The 17,925-nt window shown below is 33.7% G+C and overlaps 5 protein-coding genes across 6 annotated transcripts in view; 1 reads left to right on the top strand and 4 right to left on the bottom strand.

The window, feature by feature from the left end:
- Nucleotides 1-6,948, bottom strand: part of LOC120767197 — a 46,557-nt gene extending 39,609 nt beyond the window's left edge. Inside the window, exon 1 of the mRNA XM_040092998.1 lies at nucleotides 5,652-6,948. Within this exon, the coding sequence (XP_039948932.1) occupies nucleotides 5,652-6,441 (790 nt within the window). The 5' untranslated portion in view covers nucleotides 6,442-6,948. The remainder of the gene's footprint in view (nucleotides 1-5,651) is intronic.
- A 432-nt stretch (nucleotides 6,949-7,380) lies between these two features.
- LOC120768427 (putative nuclease HARBI1) lies at nucleotides 7,381-9,061 on the bottom strand. The gene is made up of 6 exons (XM_040095107.1): nucleotides 8,825-9,061; nucleotides 8,486-8,755; nucleotides 8,240-8,417; nucleotides 8,032-8,170; nucleotides 7,822-7,966; nucleotides 7,381-7,749 (listed from the first exon to the last, which is right to left on the bottom strand). The coding sequence occupies exons 1-6, from the start codon at nucleotides 9,016-9,018 to the stop codon at nucleotides 7,521-7,523; spliced, it is 1,155 nt and encodes a 384-aa protein (XP_039951041.1). The 5' UTR covers nucleotides 9,019-9,061; the 3' UTR covers nucleotides 7,381-7,520.
- A 360-nt stretch (nucleotides 9,062-9,421) lies between these two features.
- LOC120769537 (GTP-binding protein 10 homolog) lies at nucleotides 9,422-10,822 on the bottom strand. The gene is made up of 3 exons (XM_040096581.1): nucleotides 10,710-10,822; nucleotides 10,136-10,658; nucleotides 9,422-10,078 (listed from the first exon to the last, which is right to left on the bottom strand). Exons 1-3 carry the CDS (start codon nucleotides 10,749-10,751, stop codon nucleotides 9,492-9,494), a joined length of 1,152 nt encoding a protein of 383 aa, XP_039952515.1. The 5' UTR covers nucleotides 10,752-10,822; the 3' UTR covers nucleotides 9,422-9,491.
- A 275-nt stretch (nucleotides 10,823-11,097) lies between these two features.
- On the top strand, nucleotides 11,098-13,631 carry LOC120769314 (tRNA-dihydrouridine(47) synthase [NAD(P)(+)]-like). The gene is made up of 6 exons (XM_040096260.1): nucleotides 11,098-11,207; nucleotides 11,269-11,425; nucleotides 11,485-11,785; nucleotides 11,842-12,599; nucleotides 12,660-12,800; nucleotides 12,871-13,631. The coding sequence occupies exons 1-6, from the start codon at nucleotides 11,176-11,178 to the stop codon at nucleotides 13,294-13,296; spliced, it is 1,815 nt and encodes a 604-aa protein (XP_039952194.1). The 5' UTR covers nucleotides 11,098-11,175; the 3' UTR covers nucleotides 13,297-13,631.
- Nucleotides 13,632-14,057: 426 nt separating this feature from the next.
- Nucleotides 14,058-17,925, bottom strand: part of LOC120769379 (fructose-1,6-bisphosphatase 1) — a 9,888-nt gene continuing 6,020 nt past the window's right edge. For both annotated transcript variants that reach the window (XM_040096347.1, XM_040096348.1), the window contains 2 exons: nucleotides 15,045-15,385; nucleotides 14,058-14,947 (listed from right to left, as the gene is read on the bottom strand). In XM_040096347.1, coding sequence (XP_039952281.1) covers nucleotides 14,270-14,947; nucleotides 15,045-15,385 — 1,019 coding nt within the window. In that variant the 3' untranslated portion in view covers nucleotides 14,058-14,269. The remainder of the gene's footprint in view (nucleotides 14,948-15,044; nucleotides 15,386-17,925) is intronic.

The raw sequence follows: 17,925 nt of genomic DNA, 5'->3' as shown, positions 1-17,925 counted from the left end.
GAAATATTTATATTAGCCACCAACCAAATAAGATAACTTAAGCAGGTACTTTGTATGCGTATCTTGGAAAATTTATATACAATTTTTTTGTCGATTTGATTTTTCTGCGCTTCTAGAAGTAATTTTGAGCTATCTATAACGAAATCAAGTAACATAAATGCACATATGTATGTACATATGTATGTACATATGTATACAATAGAGGCTGTGAAACTCGAGAACAAATTAAATGCTCTGCCAGTTATAAGCGATCTCCAACGGCCCTAAAACAAAGAGATCCTCTATGGTGAAGTGTTTGCGGCTTTTTCTGTAGATGAAATCTAAAAACAAATCTACTACCAGATCTTGCCCGTACAAAATGGCGGCGTTTAGTTAAGGTTAAGAGGTATAACCCAATAGGCATCTCACTTGGACAGATTAGAACGCCGGATCGTTGTGATACTTAAAGAACTTCTATATACTGGATCATAGGACCCTTACAAATTGACAAAGAGCTGTGAGTCTATCACAAATTTGTTGAGGCGGTTAATGTCAGTTTCCAATGTCTTCTAATTCGCTGAATGTAAGTTTACCGAGATGTTGCAGCCTCAGTTTTGCAAAAAATGGACAATGGAGGGGAGAGAGCCTGGATGTTTTCACCTCACCCTCCTCCACACAACTAGCGTTTATTAAGATTTTTAATCAAATTAATCAATAATACCTATTGGACAATGTCCGTAAAGAACTCCTACGATTGCGGCAAGATGAAAGGATTTCGCAGTCGCACCACCAATGAAGATCCAATTCGGTTTCCGGTATAAGCGGCGCATGGGTGCTTCTTCTGGCTAGCTCATCGGCTTTGCAGTTCCCAGCGATTTCGCTGCAACCAGAAACCCAAACGAGTCTGATGATGAAGTAACTGGATGCTATTTCTAGTGAGGGGCAGACACTCTTTGACTAGCTTTGAGCGTACAGTTTACGAACCCAGCCCTAGTGTCGCCGCTCTGCTGTCAGCATGAATGCTACGACTAGCGCCAACTTTATAGTAGCCACTTCTGTCTGAAAAAGCATTACAGTCTTTCGGTAGCCTAAAGCTAAGATTCACTGAGAGCTTCTTACAGAAAACCCCACTACAACCTTCGCTCCTAGCTTCGACCCATACGTGATAAAGCTCACTGCGCCTCTAGCGAGAAGCTGAGCAGAAAAAAAGCCTTCCCGAGCGGTCACTGCGAGGCAAAATCGATGTTTCAGGGATGCAAATGAAGTAGAAGAGAATATCGGCGTGTTCTTCCCTGAGTATTAGAGCACACTTCGCAGCATTAGTGCTATTGTTGGTATAGTCTGCTAATTGACTGCACAGCAGTCTGTTAACGCAGGATTAAGGCCTTTGGATCCATATTTCTGAATAGGGATCGCATCGCCTCACTAGCACCCAAAAGAATATTGGACTTTATCAATATGCTGTGGCTATGTGAGTCCTTATGATTTAGGAGAGGGCACAAAAGACCTAAAATCGCGGTGCATTTCTCATTTATTAATCTAAATCTAATAGTCTGCAGTGCAATGGAGATACAGATAAGAGACGCTTGTTGATTCATTTGTTTGCTTTTGCGTTTTTGTTGTATATGCGTATGCGTTTTTTATGTTTGCTTATTCAAAGTATACATTTGCCACAATAGAGGGATGTGACCAACCTTTTTCAACTGGGAGGATCTGAACCGCTAAGATACGCTCTTTGAACACGCTCAAGCTTTTCAGCAAGTGTAGCCATTTTGAGCGTCCTCCACTAGACGAATACATCATAGAACATAATTGGCTTGACTACGGTTTCGTACAGCCAAAATACTACCTTAGGTGAGAGTGCCCAACTTTTCTCTATTTCTATTTCTCTATAGCTTACGCTTACCCTTTCTTCAATTTTGCCTCCTATGAAAGCACTAGGCGCTTCTATTCGCCCAGTTTTACTCGAAATTATGGTATTTTTGGTCTAAAATTGGATTTCTGAGAATTTTAGTTTTTGATCTGAAAAACATGGACAATAAATTTTAACATTTTTCTTTCTCGTTTGCTTTTAAAACTAACTTTAACGATCTAGTATTATTATCAAGTCTTTTAATAATATTTCTCTAGATTTTGTAACAAAAATATTTGTTCTATAACATTTTTTTTGAGAATTTACGATTTAATTAACGAACGCTTAACAATTTTGAATTAGTACAAACAACTTATAATGATATCCCTCAATAATCGTTAATCGATAACATTGGAACTCAAAACGTTATTTCTCCATATACATAAAAATCGTTTTGGACGAACAAGAAGTGCGGTTGAATTACCCACAATGGAGTTTAGTAAGCTGAGTGTTTCTGACTCGAGATCGGATAGCTATAGCATATAGCTGTCATATTAACTGACCAATCAAACTCAAGCCCTTGTATGGAAAACTTTTTTATATTTCCGAAATTGGGCATACAATATTGTCCAAGGCATCAAAATCTTTTTATATCATTTTATGCTATAAAAAATGCACCTAAGAAGAGTATTAGGTATAGAATTTTAGTTTTCACTGAATAATAAACATTTTATATCAACATCCACTCGTAAAAAGATTGAGTCAAACAACAAGCGTATACAACATTTTGTTACATATTGACTCATATAGCCTGAAAAGAAGTCTAGCTTTGATGTAAACAATATTTTTTTGTCTTTAAGCAAAACAGTATTCATTTTTGTTGTTGCTGCAATATACATGCGTTGAGCGTATTCGCTATTTGTAAAATTCCCGTATATGGTATGGAGACCTGAGATACTGGCAAAGATTGAAGATTGCAAAACAGTATTTTAGCCTTTGAATGACGACTCAGCAATTCTTTTTCCCGAATGTAACACCGGATTAAAAGAAATTCATATATGCTAGATTTAAGGGTAAAACGCACTTTTTGTCAAACAACTTGTTTCGATACTCTCAAATGGTGCTGTAAGATGTTATCTTATCAGCAGATGTTTTTGAGATAAGATATTACATTAGGAAGAAAGGGCCATGACCTCTTTGTCGAGACAAATAACAATTTTAATGTAGTGTAATTTAAGTGTAAGAAGACAACTATAAAAATGTTTCAATAACTGTCAGCTCAGAAGAAACCCGAATTTTACATATGGAAACTGCTTAAAAAGTTATATCGAAATATTTACCTAGCTCCTTTTTAATTGCATTTTTCTGTTTGGAAAAATGTATAAAATTGTTAAAAGGGAACAATTTTGGGTATGAATGGTGGGAATGGCAGCTATACCGAATTTTTATAACATAGTAAAATTTATAATAAACAAATGGTGTCAAAGGGTATCAGCATATTATATTGTATAGACGCAATGAAAATTGAATTCCTTCAAAAAAATAAGAAAAAATATATTTTTTAAAAATTTAAGGGAACAGGTGCAGGTTTTAAAACTTTTGACGCTCGTTAATTTATTTATTTTCAAGCTACTTCAATTATTATTACATGTTTACCAAACTGTAATATACATAATTTGCTCAAGTTCGTGCTAAGCACAGACACGCAATCGAATTTTAATTCACAGATTGACAGAGCTACATACGTATGTACATATATGTATATATCTAAAAATTTGAGGCACCAGATTACGTATACCACAGACGGTCGACCATGACTAAATCGACTCAGCTCGTCACGCTGACTATTTATATATAAACTCTATAGGGTATCTGACTTTCCTTCTGGATGTTAGAAAATTAAATAATTAAAATGTTTTCACAGCTTTACAAAATTATAAAATAATAGATTTCAATGAATAGTCTCGGATTTTTCAAAACAGCAGTACACATGCAGACCATAGGATCTGTAAGCTCCTGACAATGTTCAAATGATAATCATTTCCAAATATCTTTCACTATCTGCAACAAATACATTGAATTAGTTGGTATTCGTTCAGTTACTAGTACATAACCTCAACTCCTTTGTAGCAGCGTACCATATTGATACCATGTGCAATATATACATATGTATTTTGCACTTTCGTTATTCCTATAATTGAAGACCTCTGTGACGATTTTAGCAAAGAATTTCACGATATCTTGAGTATACTTATGCGTTTTTTCTAGGTTTAATAATTCTAATATAAACAACTAACACTAGTTTCAACAATTAAATATTGCAATTTTTCTATAGGAAGTGATATGTGATATATTTTTAAGTAGCAGTAAGTAAGTAAAAAAGTTAGCTTTGGCACACAGACTCTGCAAATGTTTAATTAGTTTTGAAGTACTGCAAGTACTGCAATATGTTTTTTTTTTAATGCGAGTGTGTACATATGTACATGCTCATATGTATAAGCAAATGAAATATATGTATATAGTATATGTATGTACATTTTATTCACAAAAATGGTCTCTTGGTGTTTGATTTAGTTTAAAATGCGCTACCCATAATAAACACAATTTTGTTGCAGTCCATTTTTCCAACAAATAGTTCAAGTAAAAGACATATCAAAAACCGGTTTGAGTTTGCCAAAAGCCACTTGAACTGGCCAATATCAAAATGGCGCAATATCCTTTGGACAGATGAGTCTAAATGGTCTTGTTTTGTGGAGCAGGCTCTAGACAGTATGTCCGTCGACCTCCAAACACGGAGTATATTCCAAATTATGCAGTCAAGACAATAAATCACGAGTAGCTTTTAAAATTTTTGATAATGACCTGTTTTTCTTGTTGCGGAGTGGTCTCAATAAATATGATTGTTTAGGATCATGAGATCAAAATGTGTACGTGGAGATATTAAGGAACGTTATGCTGCCATATCCAGTTGGAATATGCCCTTAAAATAGAACACTCCAGCAGGATAACGATCAAAAACCCACCAGCAAATTGGTGAAAAATCGGCTCCAGCCAAGAAAAAAAAATTTGATGCCATGAACAGCTCAATCCCCGGATCTAAACCTCACAGAAAACTTATGGGAGACGTCAAGGCTTTATTTCAAAGCAATCCCATATTCTTCTAAGCCACAGTTTGGCAGGTTGTTCGAGAGGCATGGGCGTAGATTCCTTAAGGGTTACCAGGACTTGCTCGACTCCACGCCACGTAGGTGCAAGGCTATAATAGTCAATAAAGGATACACAATATAGTATTAAGACAATAACAAAATGTTATTTAGGTATAAAATGAGGTTAATTAATGAGCTATGTTGATTTTTAATATTTTTTGTTAACACTGCTATTTCACTGAACAGCATAAATTAGCGCTTTTATTTTATTATTCATTCATACTTTAAAAATATAGAAAAAAAGTAACACAAAAAAAGAGTTTCTAAATTATGTAAAAATAAATAATTTATCACTTCTAAAACATTTTTTATCTAATATTGGTCTTTGTAATAGAATTTGTCCATCTAAAACATACAGGTCATCTGCACTGCTATTTCAATGAACACAGCTGCATGTACATGCTCATATGTATAAGCAAATGAAATATATGTATATAGTATATGTATGTACATTTTATTCACAAAAATGGTCTCTTGGTGTTTGATTTAGTTTAAAATGCGCTACCCATAATAAACACAATTTTGTTGCAGTCCATTTTTCCAACAAATAGTTCAGTTTTTTTCTATTTATCACTTAAACAATTTGAAGTAGCATACACGCAATGTTTACTCACTTTTTATTATCAATTCTTCCATTTCGATAGTTGGTGTGAGAATTTGCTCCAGTGGCTCCATTTTTATTCTTTCCGGAGGCAAAATTGTGTGTTGTTGTTGCTGCTGCGGTTGCTGTGGTGGCGGCTGTGGTTGTGACTGAGATGCCTGTGTGTATGCACAACCGCCCACACTTGCTCTCCTTCCACTTTCACTAGAAGTCGGCATGCCAGACATACCGGCATTGTACGCGCCACCGGCGACAGAAGAAACATTGACATGTGAAGGCAAATAACCACCCACTCCGCCACCCGCAATGCCTACACCAACAGCTGGTGCTGTAGACGTGGCCGTAATTGCCGAGGCATTTCCACTACCTATATGATGGCCAGCCATATCAAGGTCAAAGCCGCCAACTCCGCCGCCGCCACCGTTGCCACCACCAACGAGGCTACCACCACTCGTGTCATATAAACAACCACCCCTACCTAGTGTATTTCCAAACATGCCAGGCATGCCATTACCACTCCTCATACCGGTGGCGGCAGCAACATGTGCATGTGCTGCGGCAGCAGCAGCATATTGTGCTTGTTGTTGTTGTTGCTGCTGCTGCTGATGGTGATGATGTAGCTGTTGTTGTTGCTGTTGATATTGTTGATGCCATTGTCGTTGCTGTTGTTGCTGATGCTGCTGCTGCTGATGATGATGGTGTAAGAGCTGTTGTTGATGGTGGTGGTGTTGCTGTTGTTGTAGTTGATGATGCTCAAGTTGTTGCTGTTGTTGTAAATGTTGTTTGTTTTGATTTTGCGACATGGCGTTGTGGAAGTCAAAACACAACACTCACAACGCCGCCGTCGCACGTTTTCAACGTAGCCGGTAGATTTTTTTCTCTTTGCCGCTCTATTTCTCCGCACTTTCTGTTTTGTTATTTTTTTTTTCAACACTTGTTTATGCTATGTATTCGGCACACGTTTTCGTATATAATTCGGCTCGTGCTTCTTCTTATTCTTTGTCTCCCACTTGCACGCAGTTTTTTATTTTTTTTTTCGTTTTTGCACGGCGCCTTATATACTTGGAATTTTTTGTATATGTACAAGCAGGAGCTAGCTGCTTTTACATGTTAAGCTGATTTTCACACACATTTTTCACAAACAAATTTCTGCGTTTCCTTAACAAATTGTAATGCAAACACAAATTAACCACTTTAACTTGCAAAGGCACATGAAATTTGTTTTTATTCCTCAAATTTTCCACTATTTTTCGGCAATTTAAAAATTTTTTCACCAGACGTGCAAATTTTTCCAGCTAACACCATTAAGTTCTTCTCTCTTTTGACTAGTGTCAAATTTGACAATGGACATCGAATTGCTTTCGTGTAGAGTTGCCATGTACCAATGAGTACAAATTTTCAACTCTCCAAATTGAACCTATGTTATAAATTTGTAGACTTGAGTCATGTGTGGATTGAAGATAGCTTGGAACATTTTGAAATTTGTGGAATACGTACGAGAATTAAGGCAATAATGACAAGTGATTCAAAAGTTATTCGTTTAATAAAAATATAACTCTCATGTAACAACATGTCTGAGGACAGTAAGATACAGTAAACACAAATACACTTACTTCAAAATTTACGATACGTTTTTTTACGTAAAATATAGTGACATACATGAGTATAAATTGTTAAAAAATACTAATATGCATTTCAAATACAAAAATATAAAATAAAAAAACAAACATAAGATAACACACATTAATAAAAAAATTATGTAGTACAAAATAATCACAAAATAAATGTAGTTTCGTACAACACAACAAATAAGTTCGCTTTGCCTCTTAAAAGTAATTGTTAAATGCAATCTCTATGACCATTTCAGGTACTTTTGAAATTATTAATTTAGTCCATACAGATATTTTTTAATATATTCCCGATTTTCGTGACCACTTGTCCATATATCCTCGCACATTGCATTTGGCAGTGGTTTACGTTTAGGTACCACTGACATTAGATGTTCATCTATGGCACAATTTTTGGAAAGCAAATAGTTATGCATAGTCACACAGGCGGTGACAACATTTGCAGCAATCTGGTGATTGTAAGGCAAAATCGTTTTGAGGCAACTATATTAATGATGAAATAGATACAAGTACGCATTATAATTTAAATTAAACTGATAACTTCGTGAAACCTACCGAAAACGTGATGTAAGCATAATAGTAGCAGTATCTAACACGCCAAGTATTGCTTCTAATAGCGCATTAAATCGAAAATCCGGTAGAGATCTTGGATTTCTATAAGGATTAATTAGGATATCATCTAAATTATAACCGCGATCAGCTGAAAAACATTTCCATTTCTTATTTTTCTACTAAGATACTTTATAAGTATATATATATATTTACCAATTAGCCATGCAGGTGCCGTTACAAAGAGATTTTTCATAATACCATATATGTGACTATGTTTCCAGACGAATATGTCACTACTTCCACCAGGCGCTCGAGGATTCACATTTAAGAAACGATATTTGTTATCACAAACCTGTTTTAGCAGAAAGCAAATAAAATTACATGGCTAGAAGGCGAGTAACAAATACAAAATATTATTTACCACTTGAACATTAATTGCTAAATTGCCATGTCTGCACTTAAAATCTTGCTTTTGTGTTGCAGCCACTTTAGAAAGACGTACATGGAAACAATCCATAACACCAACTACATGCGGTATACCGTATCGAGAATTAAAACCGTGCTTAATACCCAAAGTCTCTTCGTTATTTGAAGGGAATCTGGATGTAAAAATTTTTAAGTTTTTACTATCACCTATTATATTATTTTGTTTGGCGTGCTTACTCACACAATATAATCGGTAGCGAGAAAATGTACTATTATCTGGCATACTTCGGGCACACATTGTTGTAAAATACTTTCTGCGTAGCCTCTAAAAGCATCTAAATGTTGTAATGCTCCAAAATGACCATGCGCTAAGTATGTAAGCGTCGTTAATACACGTAAATCGAATGGTATACGATTATTATCTAGCTCTGGACGATAGTAGGTACGGAGACAGAGTACAAGTAAAAAATCCTGGAAGAGCCACTTGTCGAGTCGAAAAATATTTTTAAAGCTAAGTCAAGTCGTAATAATATATCAAATAAGTAGGTTTTATAAGAGGTTAATAAATAGGAGCACTTACTAATCATCCGGTATGTCAAAGGGATTAGGAAGTACTCGTAACTCCTTACAACGCACAAATGCTATTACTTCTTTTGCAAAAAGCTTTTTAACATTCATGGTTGTGAAGCGACCCTCTTCGCAAAAATATTGTTTGTCCTGCAAACAATCAGTTTGTAGCCCACTAAATAGGCAAGTGGCCAAATCCAAATCCATTTGTGGAAATATTGTGTTTTAAACGAAACTGAATTATTTTCAGAAACAATTGACTGAACAAAATTATTTATATTTTAAAATGTAGAAATATAGCAATTCGAAATGCTAGATGTAACGGCACATTTTCGAAAAAATAAGAAATGTTGCCAGATTGATAAAAAAAGAAAAAACAATTACTTCGGTTGCGCCGAGCTATAACACCCTTCACAAAAGTTTCCACAGAACTTGATTTTGACTGATATATAGTGTTGCGATATCGGCGGTTTCGACAAATGGTTAACTTCTTAGGGAGAAGAGCCCATGTGCTAAGTTTTAGATCGATATCTCAAAAACTAAGAAATCATGGGTATGGTTAAATCAACTGAGATCTAAAAAAAATTTCTCAAAAGTTGTTTTTTAATAAACAATTATCCTTATTTATTACACTTTTTAAATTAATATAACAGTTTCGTATATAACTACATGCTATAAATTTAAGTTATTTTTGGTCCTCGCTCACCAACTTTCCTTTTTAATTGTTCGCGTAGTTCCAACGCATCAGGCACATATTTTCGCTCCGCTACGTTATCAAGGACGTCTCGCAGTCCCTCTTTAACAACATCGATGCGTTTTTCGTTTTTCGCAGATATAGGTATAATACGTTCAATATTAATAAGTTTTGATGGTCTTATTTCTTCCGGACATTTCTCTAAACCATGCTCCAAATTATTGATAATTGGTTTTATAGCTTTGTAAACATCGGAAGCACCTTTTAAATCCATTTTATTTACCAGTAACACGCATGTTTTATCCAACAACGTCTCGTCATATAGTTCTAATTCTTTGTTGAGCGCATAAATATTTTCCAAACAATCTCGTTTCGCATGTTGTGCACCTAAACGGAAGCCAAATATGTCCACCATAATGAGCAGTAGACGAGTACGTTCGACGTGTTTCAGAAATTTATGACCCATGCCAATATTTGCATGTGCGCCCTCAATGAGACCAGGCAAATCAGCAAGGGTTATTTGACGTAAATCAGGATATTCTATGGTGCCGATTTGAGGACGTATAGTTGTGACTGAAGTAAAAATAAAAATTATTACTGTTACACGAACTAGCATTACCTAGAACTTACATGGATATGAGGCAATTTTCGGATTTGCATTTGAAATAGCTTTAAGCAGTGTACTTTTACCAGCATTAGGAAATCCAACAAGGCCTACATCGGCAATCAATTTTAGATCCAATTTTACCGTGCGATGATCACCAGGTGTACCTAAAAAATTATTACCCGTACAACCGCCAGTGCCACCGCCTGCTGCTATGCATGTTGCACTATCTTCATTTAAATCACCCAACAGCTGGCCACTTTCGTCATATACTTGTATACCCGTTGGCACTTCGACACGTTCGTCCAAACCTCGACGTCCAAGTATACGCACTTTACTGCTGTCTTCACCACTAGAAGCCGCTATACGCTTTGTTTTGTACTTCTGTGCTACATTGCGCAGACTGACACCATCTTTAGCCACAAAATATACGCACCCACCCTGACCCCCAATGCCACCATACTTTGGTACGCCATTTCCTCCGTGTCCACCACGTACTGTCAAACGCAGACTGTCGATGAAAGCGTTACGTAGGTGAGCACGTACAACCTGCAGAAATTTAATAAGAATTTTGCGCACAAATTGATGAAAACTACGCACCTTCTTTTCAGCTTTTAATAAACACTTAAATAGTTGCACCATTTTGTAATTTTATTTCATGCCGAAAAAATTGCCGGCTGCAGAATAAACTATTGCTATGAGCAGCAAATTACAAAATTGAAAAATAAAAATCAGCTGTTTGTGCTGATAACGGGTGACTGCATAGAGATGCGGTCGTGCCAAAGTGGTCAAGATTAAAACAAGTTTTTAATATTTTCTTTTTTCTATTTTACATAAGTGTTAAAAATGTAACTTTTTCGTTAAATCTTAAATTCGTACTTTGACTAAAAAGTAACGTTTGTGTTCCTTACGAATTATAAATTATGAAAAAAATGAAAAAAAGTATTTTGTGTTTTCATTCATAACGTGGCATCTCTATTTCACAACTATTTTTATCAACACGTGCTTACCGCTTATTCAATGCATTTTCATTGCAATTCGAGCAGCACAAAACAATAGTAAACAAATGGAGCCTGGAATTTGCTATATAAAAGAGGAGTAAGTAATAAAATATATAAATAAATATGTATTACATAATATATTAAAAATCATTTTAAAGGTATCTTGTACCCGAAATAAAAAACAATGGTGCACACAAAGATCCCGTTGAGCAGGATAATAAAAGAAAATCTGTCGGAGATAATGCAACAGAGAATGAAAAACCACAAAAATATCAAAAAACGAATAAAAAAGAAAGAAAACGTGGTCAAAATAAAGTGAGTACTATGTTAAAAATAAATATATAAAAACATTGCTAAAATCTACATGAAATTAGAACCGCCCAGTATTCAAGCAAGACAGTTCGCTTTTCTTATGCCATTCATTAATGAATGGTCCTGATTTGGAAAAATGTGCACATGCAAATTGCCGGTATGTGCATGATCTAGATGCATACTTAAAGTCGAAACCCGAAGATCTGGGTGTAAAATGTCCAGTATTTGACGCTATAGGATTTTGTACGCGTGGTGTTACTTGCCGTTTCGCCAAAGCACATCTGGACGCTGAAGGTCGAAATATCAAGTCACCATATTATGACGAAAATAAAGCGCGCACAAGTATGAATGGAATAACAAGCGGTAAATTAACATTTTCTGTTAATGTTTTTTATTAATGAAAATCACATTGTTTACAGAACTACAGGTGAGACTTCGAAAGCGTGAGTATGATTTCACACGCAGCAAACAACTAGTCAGCCAAGCCGACAAATTGCGTGACGAAAGGAAAAAGAAAGGAGAGGTGAATGACAGTGAAAATCCTGTTGAAGACACAATTGTTGAAGAGAAAAACACTACTGAAGCAATTGTGGAAGCAGTGAACCCACCTGACACTGAGAAACCAATTGGTGCAGTTGTAGATGACGCCGAAACTGGTGGACGTGATATAGCGCAAATGCCACCTGTCGATTTCGTCGAAAAATTGATACTTTCTCCACTGACTACTGTAGGAAATTTACCATTTCGACGCATTTGCAAGGAATTTGGTGCAGATATAACATGCGGAGAAATGGCTTGCGCGGTACCACTTGTTAAGGGGCTCACTCAAGAATGGGCGCTTACGAAGCGGCATGCGAGCGAAGATGTATTTGGTGTACAGTTATGTGGCAATAATCCAAATATAATTGCGCAAGCCGCACAATTGCTACAAGAGACTGCAAGTATCAACTATATTGATCTAAACATCGGTTGTCCCATTGAATTAATCTATCAACATGGCGGTGGTAGTGCACTTATGCGGCGTACAAATATATTGGAAACAATTGTACGTTCATGTTCAGCAATGTCGCCAAAAATACCATTTACTGTGAAAATGCGTACCGGTGTCTATGCCGACAAGAGTGTAGCACATGAGCTTATGCCATTAGTGGAGGAGTGGGGTGCAGCTGCTGTGACGGTTAGTAACGTAGATTTTTAGTTCAAGCTTTTATTTCATAATTTTAAATTTTATAAATAGTTGCACGGACGTTCACGTGAGCAGCGTTACATGAAGAGCGCTAACTGGCAGTATATTGAGGAGTGTGCAGCAAAAGTAAAACATATACCAGTGATAGGCAATGGTGATATACTAAATTTTGAAGACTACAATGAAAAGATGGTAGGTATACAATGAAATAAATTGTATACGTAAACATAATTATTAATAATTACTGTTATTCAATTACTAGGAACAAGCGCCACACGTTTCTTCTGTGATGATTGGACGCGGTGCCTTAATAAAACCTTGGATTTTCAAAGAGATTAAGGAACAAAAGCCTTGGAATCCCACTTCCATGCAACGTTTTGATATTTTACGTAGGTACGTTAATTATGGCTTGGAACATTGGGGCTCTGATATGAAAGGTGTGGAGAATACACGTCGCTTTTTGCTTGAATGGCAATCGTTCATGTATCGTTATATACCCTATGAACTATTGGCAAATCCGCCACAGCAAATCAATCAACGTCCCCAAAAGTTTCGTGGACGAGATGAAATAGAAACGTTGATGAGTTCGCCCAATTCAACTGATTGGGTACGTTTGAGTGAAATGTTATTGGGACCGGTGCCGGCTGGATTTGAATTTGTGCCAAAGCATAAAGCTAACGCATACTAGTAATAAACTAAAGTTAGGAAAGCAAGTTGTTACGCCACACGTAAGCTTGCTTTAGTGTTATTATACATATGTGTGTATATATAATATTAAGTTTGACATTTATACCTGAATAATAATGTATAAAAAATTTTAAATAGCATGAATTAAGTTTTTCAAATATTGTTTGAGGAAAAATTCGAAGCGTGCAAACTAAAATTCTGCCGTTAGAGTAATAGTGTTGCAAAACATCATGAATGCTCGTAGCATTGTTTGGTTTTACTGTGTTGAAACTCTAATATAGCACAATATTTAACTATTATAAAACTCGCTTATGAGGCGTAATGTCAATTGGCAAATGGTGGCATAGTAAAAATCGTTTCTGTAGGGTTTTGAATTTTTTTATACTATTTGAAGAACAATAACAAGAACAAAGTGAACTGCTGTTGTACCGGAGCTATAAAACCCTTCACAAATAAAAACTTTCCATTCAACAATTTGATTTTGATCGTTCAGATTGTATGACAGCTATGTATATGTTACAGAAGTCTTATCGGAACAGTTGCTTCAGAGGTTTTACCTTTAACTTAAGCAATAATGCGAGCCAAATAAAAAAATATCTTTACCTTTGGCCTATGTAAGCTACAAAAGGAGTGTTAAACTCGAATGTGCTTAATTTTAATTAATGAAGTAAATAATGTAAACAATATTTTTTTACAAAATATTTTTTTATTTTGTATGTAAGCTACTTCTAATTTTTTTGAGGTTATAATTTCTATTTTTTTTTTTTGCTTTTTCCTTTTATGTTTTTATATAATTTTTCCATTGTCTTCACATTTTCTTTAAACTTAATCAGGCATCATCATCTTAGGCTAGTAAACAATAAACTTATGTATATTGGCAATCTCTTAGTCAGTAATAAGTCAAACGTGAGGAAAAAACACATATACAAAAAATGTTTAGTTGTGTATTTCGCACCAAAAATCGCGCTTTTCAACTACTTTTGCGCGGCTTGCACATAACTCAACGCTTCCTCCACATCCTGCTTGGAGCCCAGGAAAATAGGGCTGCGTTCGTGTATTTTCTGCGGCACAATATCCAAAATGTCAATGCGTCCGTCACTGGCCAAGCCGCCAGCTTGTGTCATCAAAAATGCCATCGGATTGCATTCGTACATCAGACGCAATTTACCGTTTGGCGCCGATTTAGTTGCAGGATAAATGAAAATGCCACCATATTTAATGGTACGATGTACATCGGCCACCATCGAGCCAACATAGCGTGCACCATATGGTTTACCTTTGCTGGGATCCTTTTTAGCAGCAATATAACCGAATACGCCCGCATCCCAATCGGAGGCATAACCCTCGTTAATCGAATAGATTTTACCCTTTTCCGGTACACGCATATTCGGATCGGTCAAAATGAATTCACCAATTGCCGGATCGTAAGTGAAACCATTAACGCCCGCACCCAAACTCAATACAATAGCAGTGGCTGAACCATAGAGCGCATAACCGGCGGCAACAATTTTATTACCCGGCTGCAATGCATCTTGTATGGTGGGTTCACCTTCGGTTTGACGCCGGTAGATGGCGAAGATGGAACCGATCGAGACCAAACAATCGATGTTCGAAGAACCGTCGAGCGGATCGAAGCAGACCACATATTTACCCTATTGTGTAACGGTATAAAAGAGTTGCATATTTATTTATTAGTTTTTGCATATAATAGTTTTTATTTGCATATTTTCATGGCTTTCGCTCACATACCTGTCGCTCCAACTCCACCTCAATCACATTCTCATTCTCCTCGGACACCAGCAGCGCCGTGGTGTATGATGATTTTAACATATTGATAAATAGTTCATTCGAAAGCACATCCAGTTTCTTCACCTCCTCACCTTGCACATTGATATCGCCCGCTATGCCATGCAATTTGGCTATGCCAGCTTTACGCACCGCCGAGGCGATGGCCTTGATGGCTGTCTGTATGCAGTTGAGCAATTGTGAGAGATCGCCGGTGGCATGTTTGAACTTGCGTTGCTCCTGCAGCACAAAGCGCGTCAATGTCATGGCATTGGAATCGAACGCTTGACCGGTCTCCATATTCTCTGTTTGAGTGTGTAAAGTGAAATTAGTTTTTTCTTAAGTGCGTGTGTGTATGTTTATATAAAAAGTATGAAAAAGTGCAATAAGTGTTTTAGAAGTGTTTAAGCAGTTACACGAAACATACATACAGATATAGGTATAGTTATCAACGGAAGTGGCAACAACAAAAATTTAATTAGGTGCGGTAAGTGGATTTACATACAAACATATTACAAAAGTATAGATATTTCTTAATATAGAATATATACATATGTATGTATGTAGACGTTAATGACTGCTAGAGGTAGAGCCAAATATTAGGAGAGGAAGAGAGGTGCATTTAATATAAAATAAGCTGCGCTGAGAAAAATTTTTATCAGGCGTGTTAACAAGCACAATAATTTGGAAATATAACGGTTTGTAGGTGCATATAAGGTAGTAGCAAAAGCGTGTGTAATATGAAATTTGCTGGGAGTAAGATATGTGGGGAATGTTTTTTATAAAAAGGTTGTATGTTCATACATACATACATACATACATATGTTGTATGTTTAGGTAAATTTTTAAATTAAAGCAAGCAAAGCATTGCGATAATAATTTAATTTGTGTTTTTTATGTAAGACATTTTTAACGTTCAGAAAATAACGTGTATTATAATATATGTATGTACATACATATATAAAAAATCATATTTACTTAATTTAAAAAAATACTATTTTCAAAACGTTTTTTAAAAACGGAAAAATAAGTTTCCTTGAGAGTAATGTCAGGATTTTGTTTTAAAACAATAAAAAAATAATTTATAAAAAAATTATCAAAAATATGAAAATAAATTTATATAAAATACTTATAAAAATAAATAAAGAAACCTCTTGCAGAATATTTTTTCAAAAAGCGTCATTTAAACACTGTTCTAAAAATAATTTCGAAAAATTAAAATAAATAAAAAATTTGATTCAAAATAGTTTCACAAAAACCATATGTTTTTAAAAACATGCAAAGTTATAAAAAATAATTTCGAAAATATTTTAAATTTTTTTAATAAAAAAGTAATAATAAAAAAACACAAATGTTTTAAAAAAATTTATAAAATATACATATTTTCAAAAAGTTTATTAAAAAATAACTTATTTTATAATTAAATACATTTTTTAAAATAATTCGTAAAAAATGTTTGGAGTTTATTTTTAAAAATTTGAACAAATAATTAAATTTTTAGTTTAAAATAATGTATATAAATGATTAGAAGATTTGTTAGATTTGTTTCAAAAGCTGATGTTTATAAAATTTAATAAGCATATTGTAAATAGTTTCGAAAAAGCCGGAAAAAAAAGAAATAATTTATAAAACAGAATTCAATATTTTTATCAAAATAATAACTCAAAAAACAGATATGTACACATATTTAAAAAAAAAATTAAAAAATAATTTCGAAAAAGTTTTGAGAAAAAGGTAGTTTATTTTTTTCAAAATAATATCACAAAAAATAGATATTTTTCCAAAAAATAATTTCGAAACGTTTTTAAAAAAGGTACATATTTTATTAAATAATTAAGTAAATGTATTCAAAATGATTTATAAAAAAGAGAGAACTAAAATTGTATTTTCAAATAGAATATTTATTTAAAAAAATAAAAACAAATTAACTTATTTCAAAATAATTTCTCAAAAAAAAACAGATTTCAATAATTTATAAAAAGGATTTTAGAAAATGACATAAAGAACCGAAAATAAATCTTTGTTGAATCTAAATTTTTAAATAAAGTGACAAAATTTTGTTTTAAAATAATTTGTTAAAACCAAAATTTTATTTTAAAGTATTTAATAAGAAAAATCTATTTAAAAAAAATTCTCAAAAAAGACATGTTTTAAACAAATTTGTTAAAAGTAATTTAAAAAATGACATAAACAATTATTTATGAACAGAAAATAAATTTATTAAAACTAAATTTTAAAAGATTGCCAGAATTTTGTTTTAAAATAATTTTTAACGAATATATATATTTTTTAAATTAATATATAAAATAAATAAATAGTTTATAAAAGATGCCAGCATGTTTTTTACAATAATTAATGATAGAATTAAATGTTTATTTGAAAATAATAAATAAAAAATGAATAAAAAAAACTGTTTTAAAATACTTATTTCGAAATAAAATTATTGATTTTTAGCAATTTATTTATTATGTATAAAAATTTGTTTGTTATAATTTTTTTTCGGTGTTTTATTTTTTAAATATTTATTTATTTATTTTTATTAATTATTTTAAAATACTTTTTCGAAAAAAAATGTTTTTAAAAAATGAAACATCGGAAAATGACAAGATTTTTTTTTTCAAACAAATAAATAATTAATAAGAAAATAAATAAAACTATTACTTTAAAATTCATTTTCAAAAAAAAGATTTAAAAAATAAAACATAGAAAAAAATACAAAAAAATATATTATAATTTAGTAAATAAATAATTAAAATAAATAAGAAAATTAATTTAAAATAAATAAGAAAAATAATTTAAATATTAGAAAAAAAACACAAGAAAATTTTCAAAAAAATATTTTCTT

This window comes from Bactrocera tryoni, chromosome 2, assembly GCF_016617805.1.
Source record: "Bactrocera tryoni isolate S06 chromosome 2, CSIRO_BtryS06_freeze2, whole genome shotgun sequence".
Taxonomy (NCBI): Eukaryota; Metazoa; Arthropoda; class Insecta; order Diptera; family Tephritidae; genus Bactrocera; species Bactrocera tryoni.
Note: the sequence above shows the minus strand (reverse complement) of the source record. Positions and strands in the feature narration are given on the sequence as shown.

Bases quoted from the DNA above. Each gene is read 5' to 3' on its own strand.
- LOC120768427 (XM_040095107.1), bottom strand. From the start codon at position 9,018: ATGGATTTGGATTTGGCCACTTGCCTATTTAGTGGGCTACAAACTGAT. The intron at 7,967-8,031 runs GTAAATATATAT...AATGTTTTTCAG, and splicing joins GGCACCTGCATGGCTAATTG to CTGATCGCGGTTATAATTTA. The intron at 7,750-7,821 runs GTAGGTTTCACG...TCATTAATATAG, and splicing joins ATGCTTACATCACGTTTTCG to TTGCCTCAAAACGATTTTGC.
- LOC120769537 (XM_040096581.1), bottom strand. From the start codon at position 10,751: ATGGTGCAACTATTTAAGTGTTTATTAAAAGCTGAAAAGAAG. The intron at 10,659-10,709 runs GTGCGTAGTTTT...AAATTTCTGCAG, and splicing joins TATTAAAAGCTGAAAAGAAG to GTTGTACGTGCTCACCTACG. The intron at 10,079-10,135 runs GTAAGTTCTAGG...TTTTTACTTCAG, and splicing joins GAAAATTGCCTCATATCCAT to TCACAACTATACGTCCTCAA.
- LOC120769314 (XM_040096260.1), top strand. From the start codon at position 11,176: ATGGAGCCTGGAATTTGCTATATAAAAGAGGA. The intron at 11,786-11,841 runs GTAAATTAACAT...CATTGTTTACAG, and splicing joins TATGAATGGAATAACAAGCG to AACTACAGGTGAGACTTCGA. The intron at 12,600-12,659 runs GTTAGTAACGTA...TTTTATAAATAG, and splicing joins GGGGTGCAGCTGCTGTGACG to TTGCACGGACGTTCACGTGA.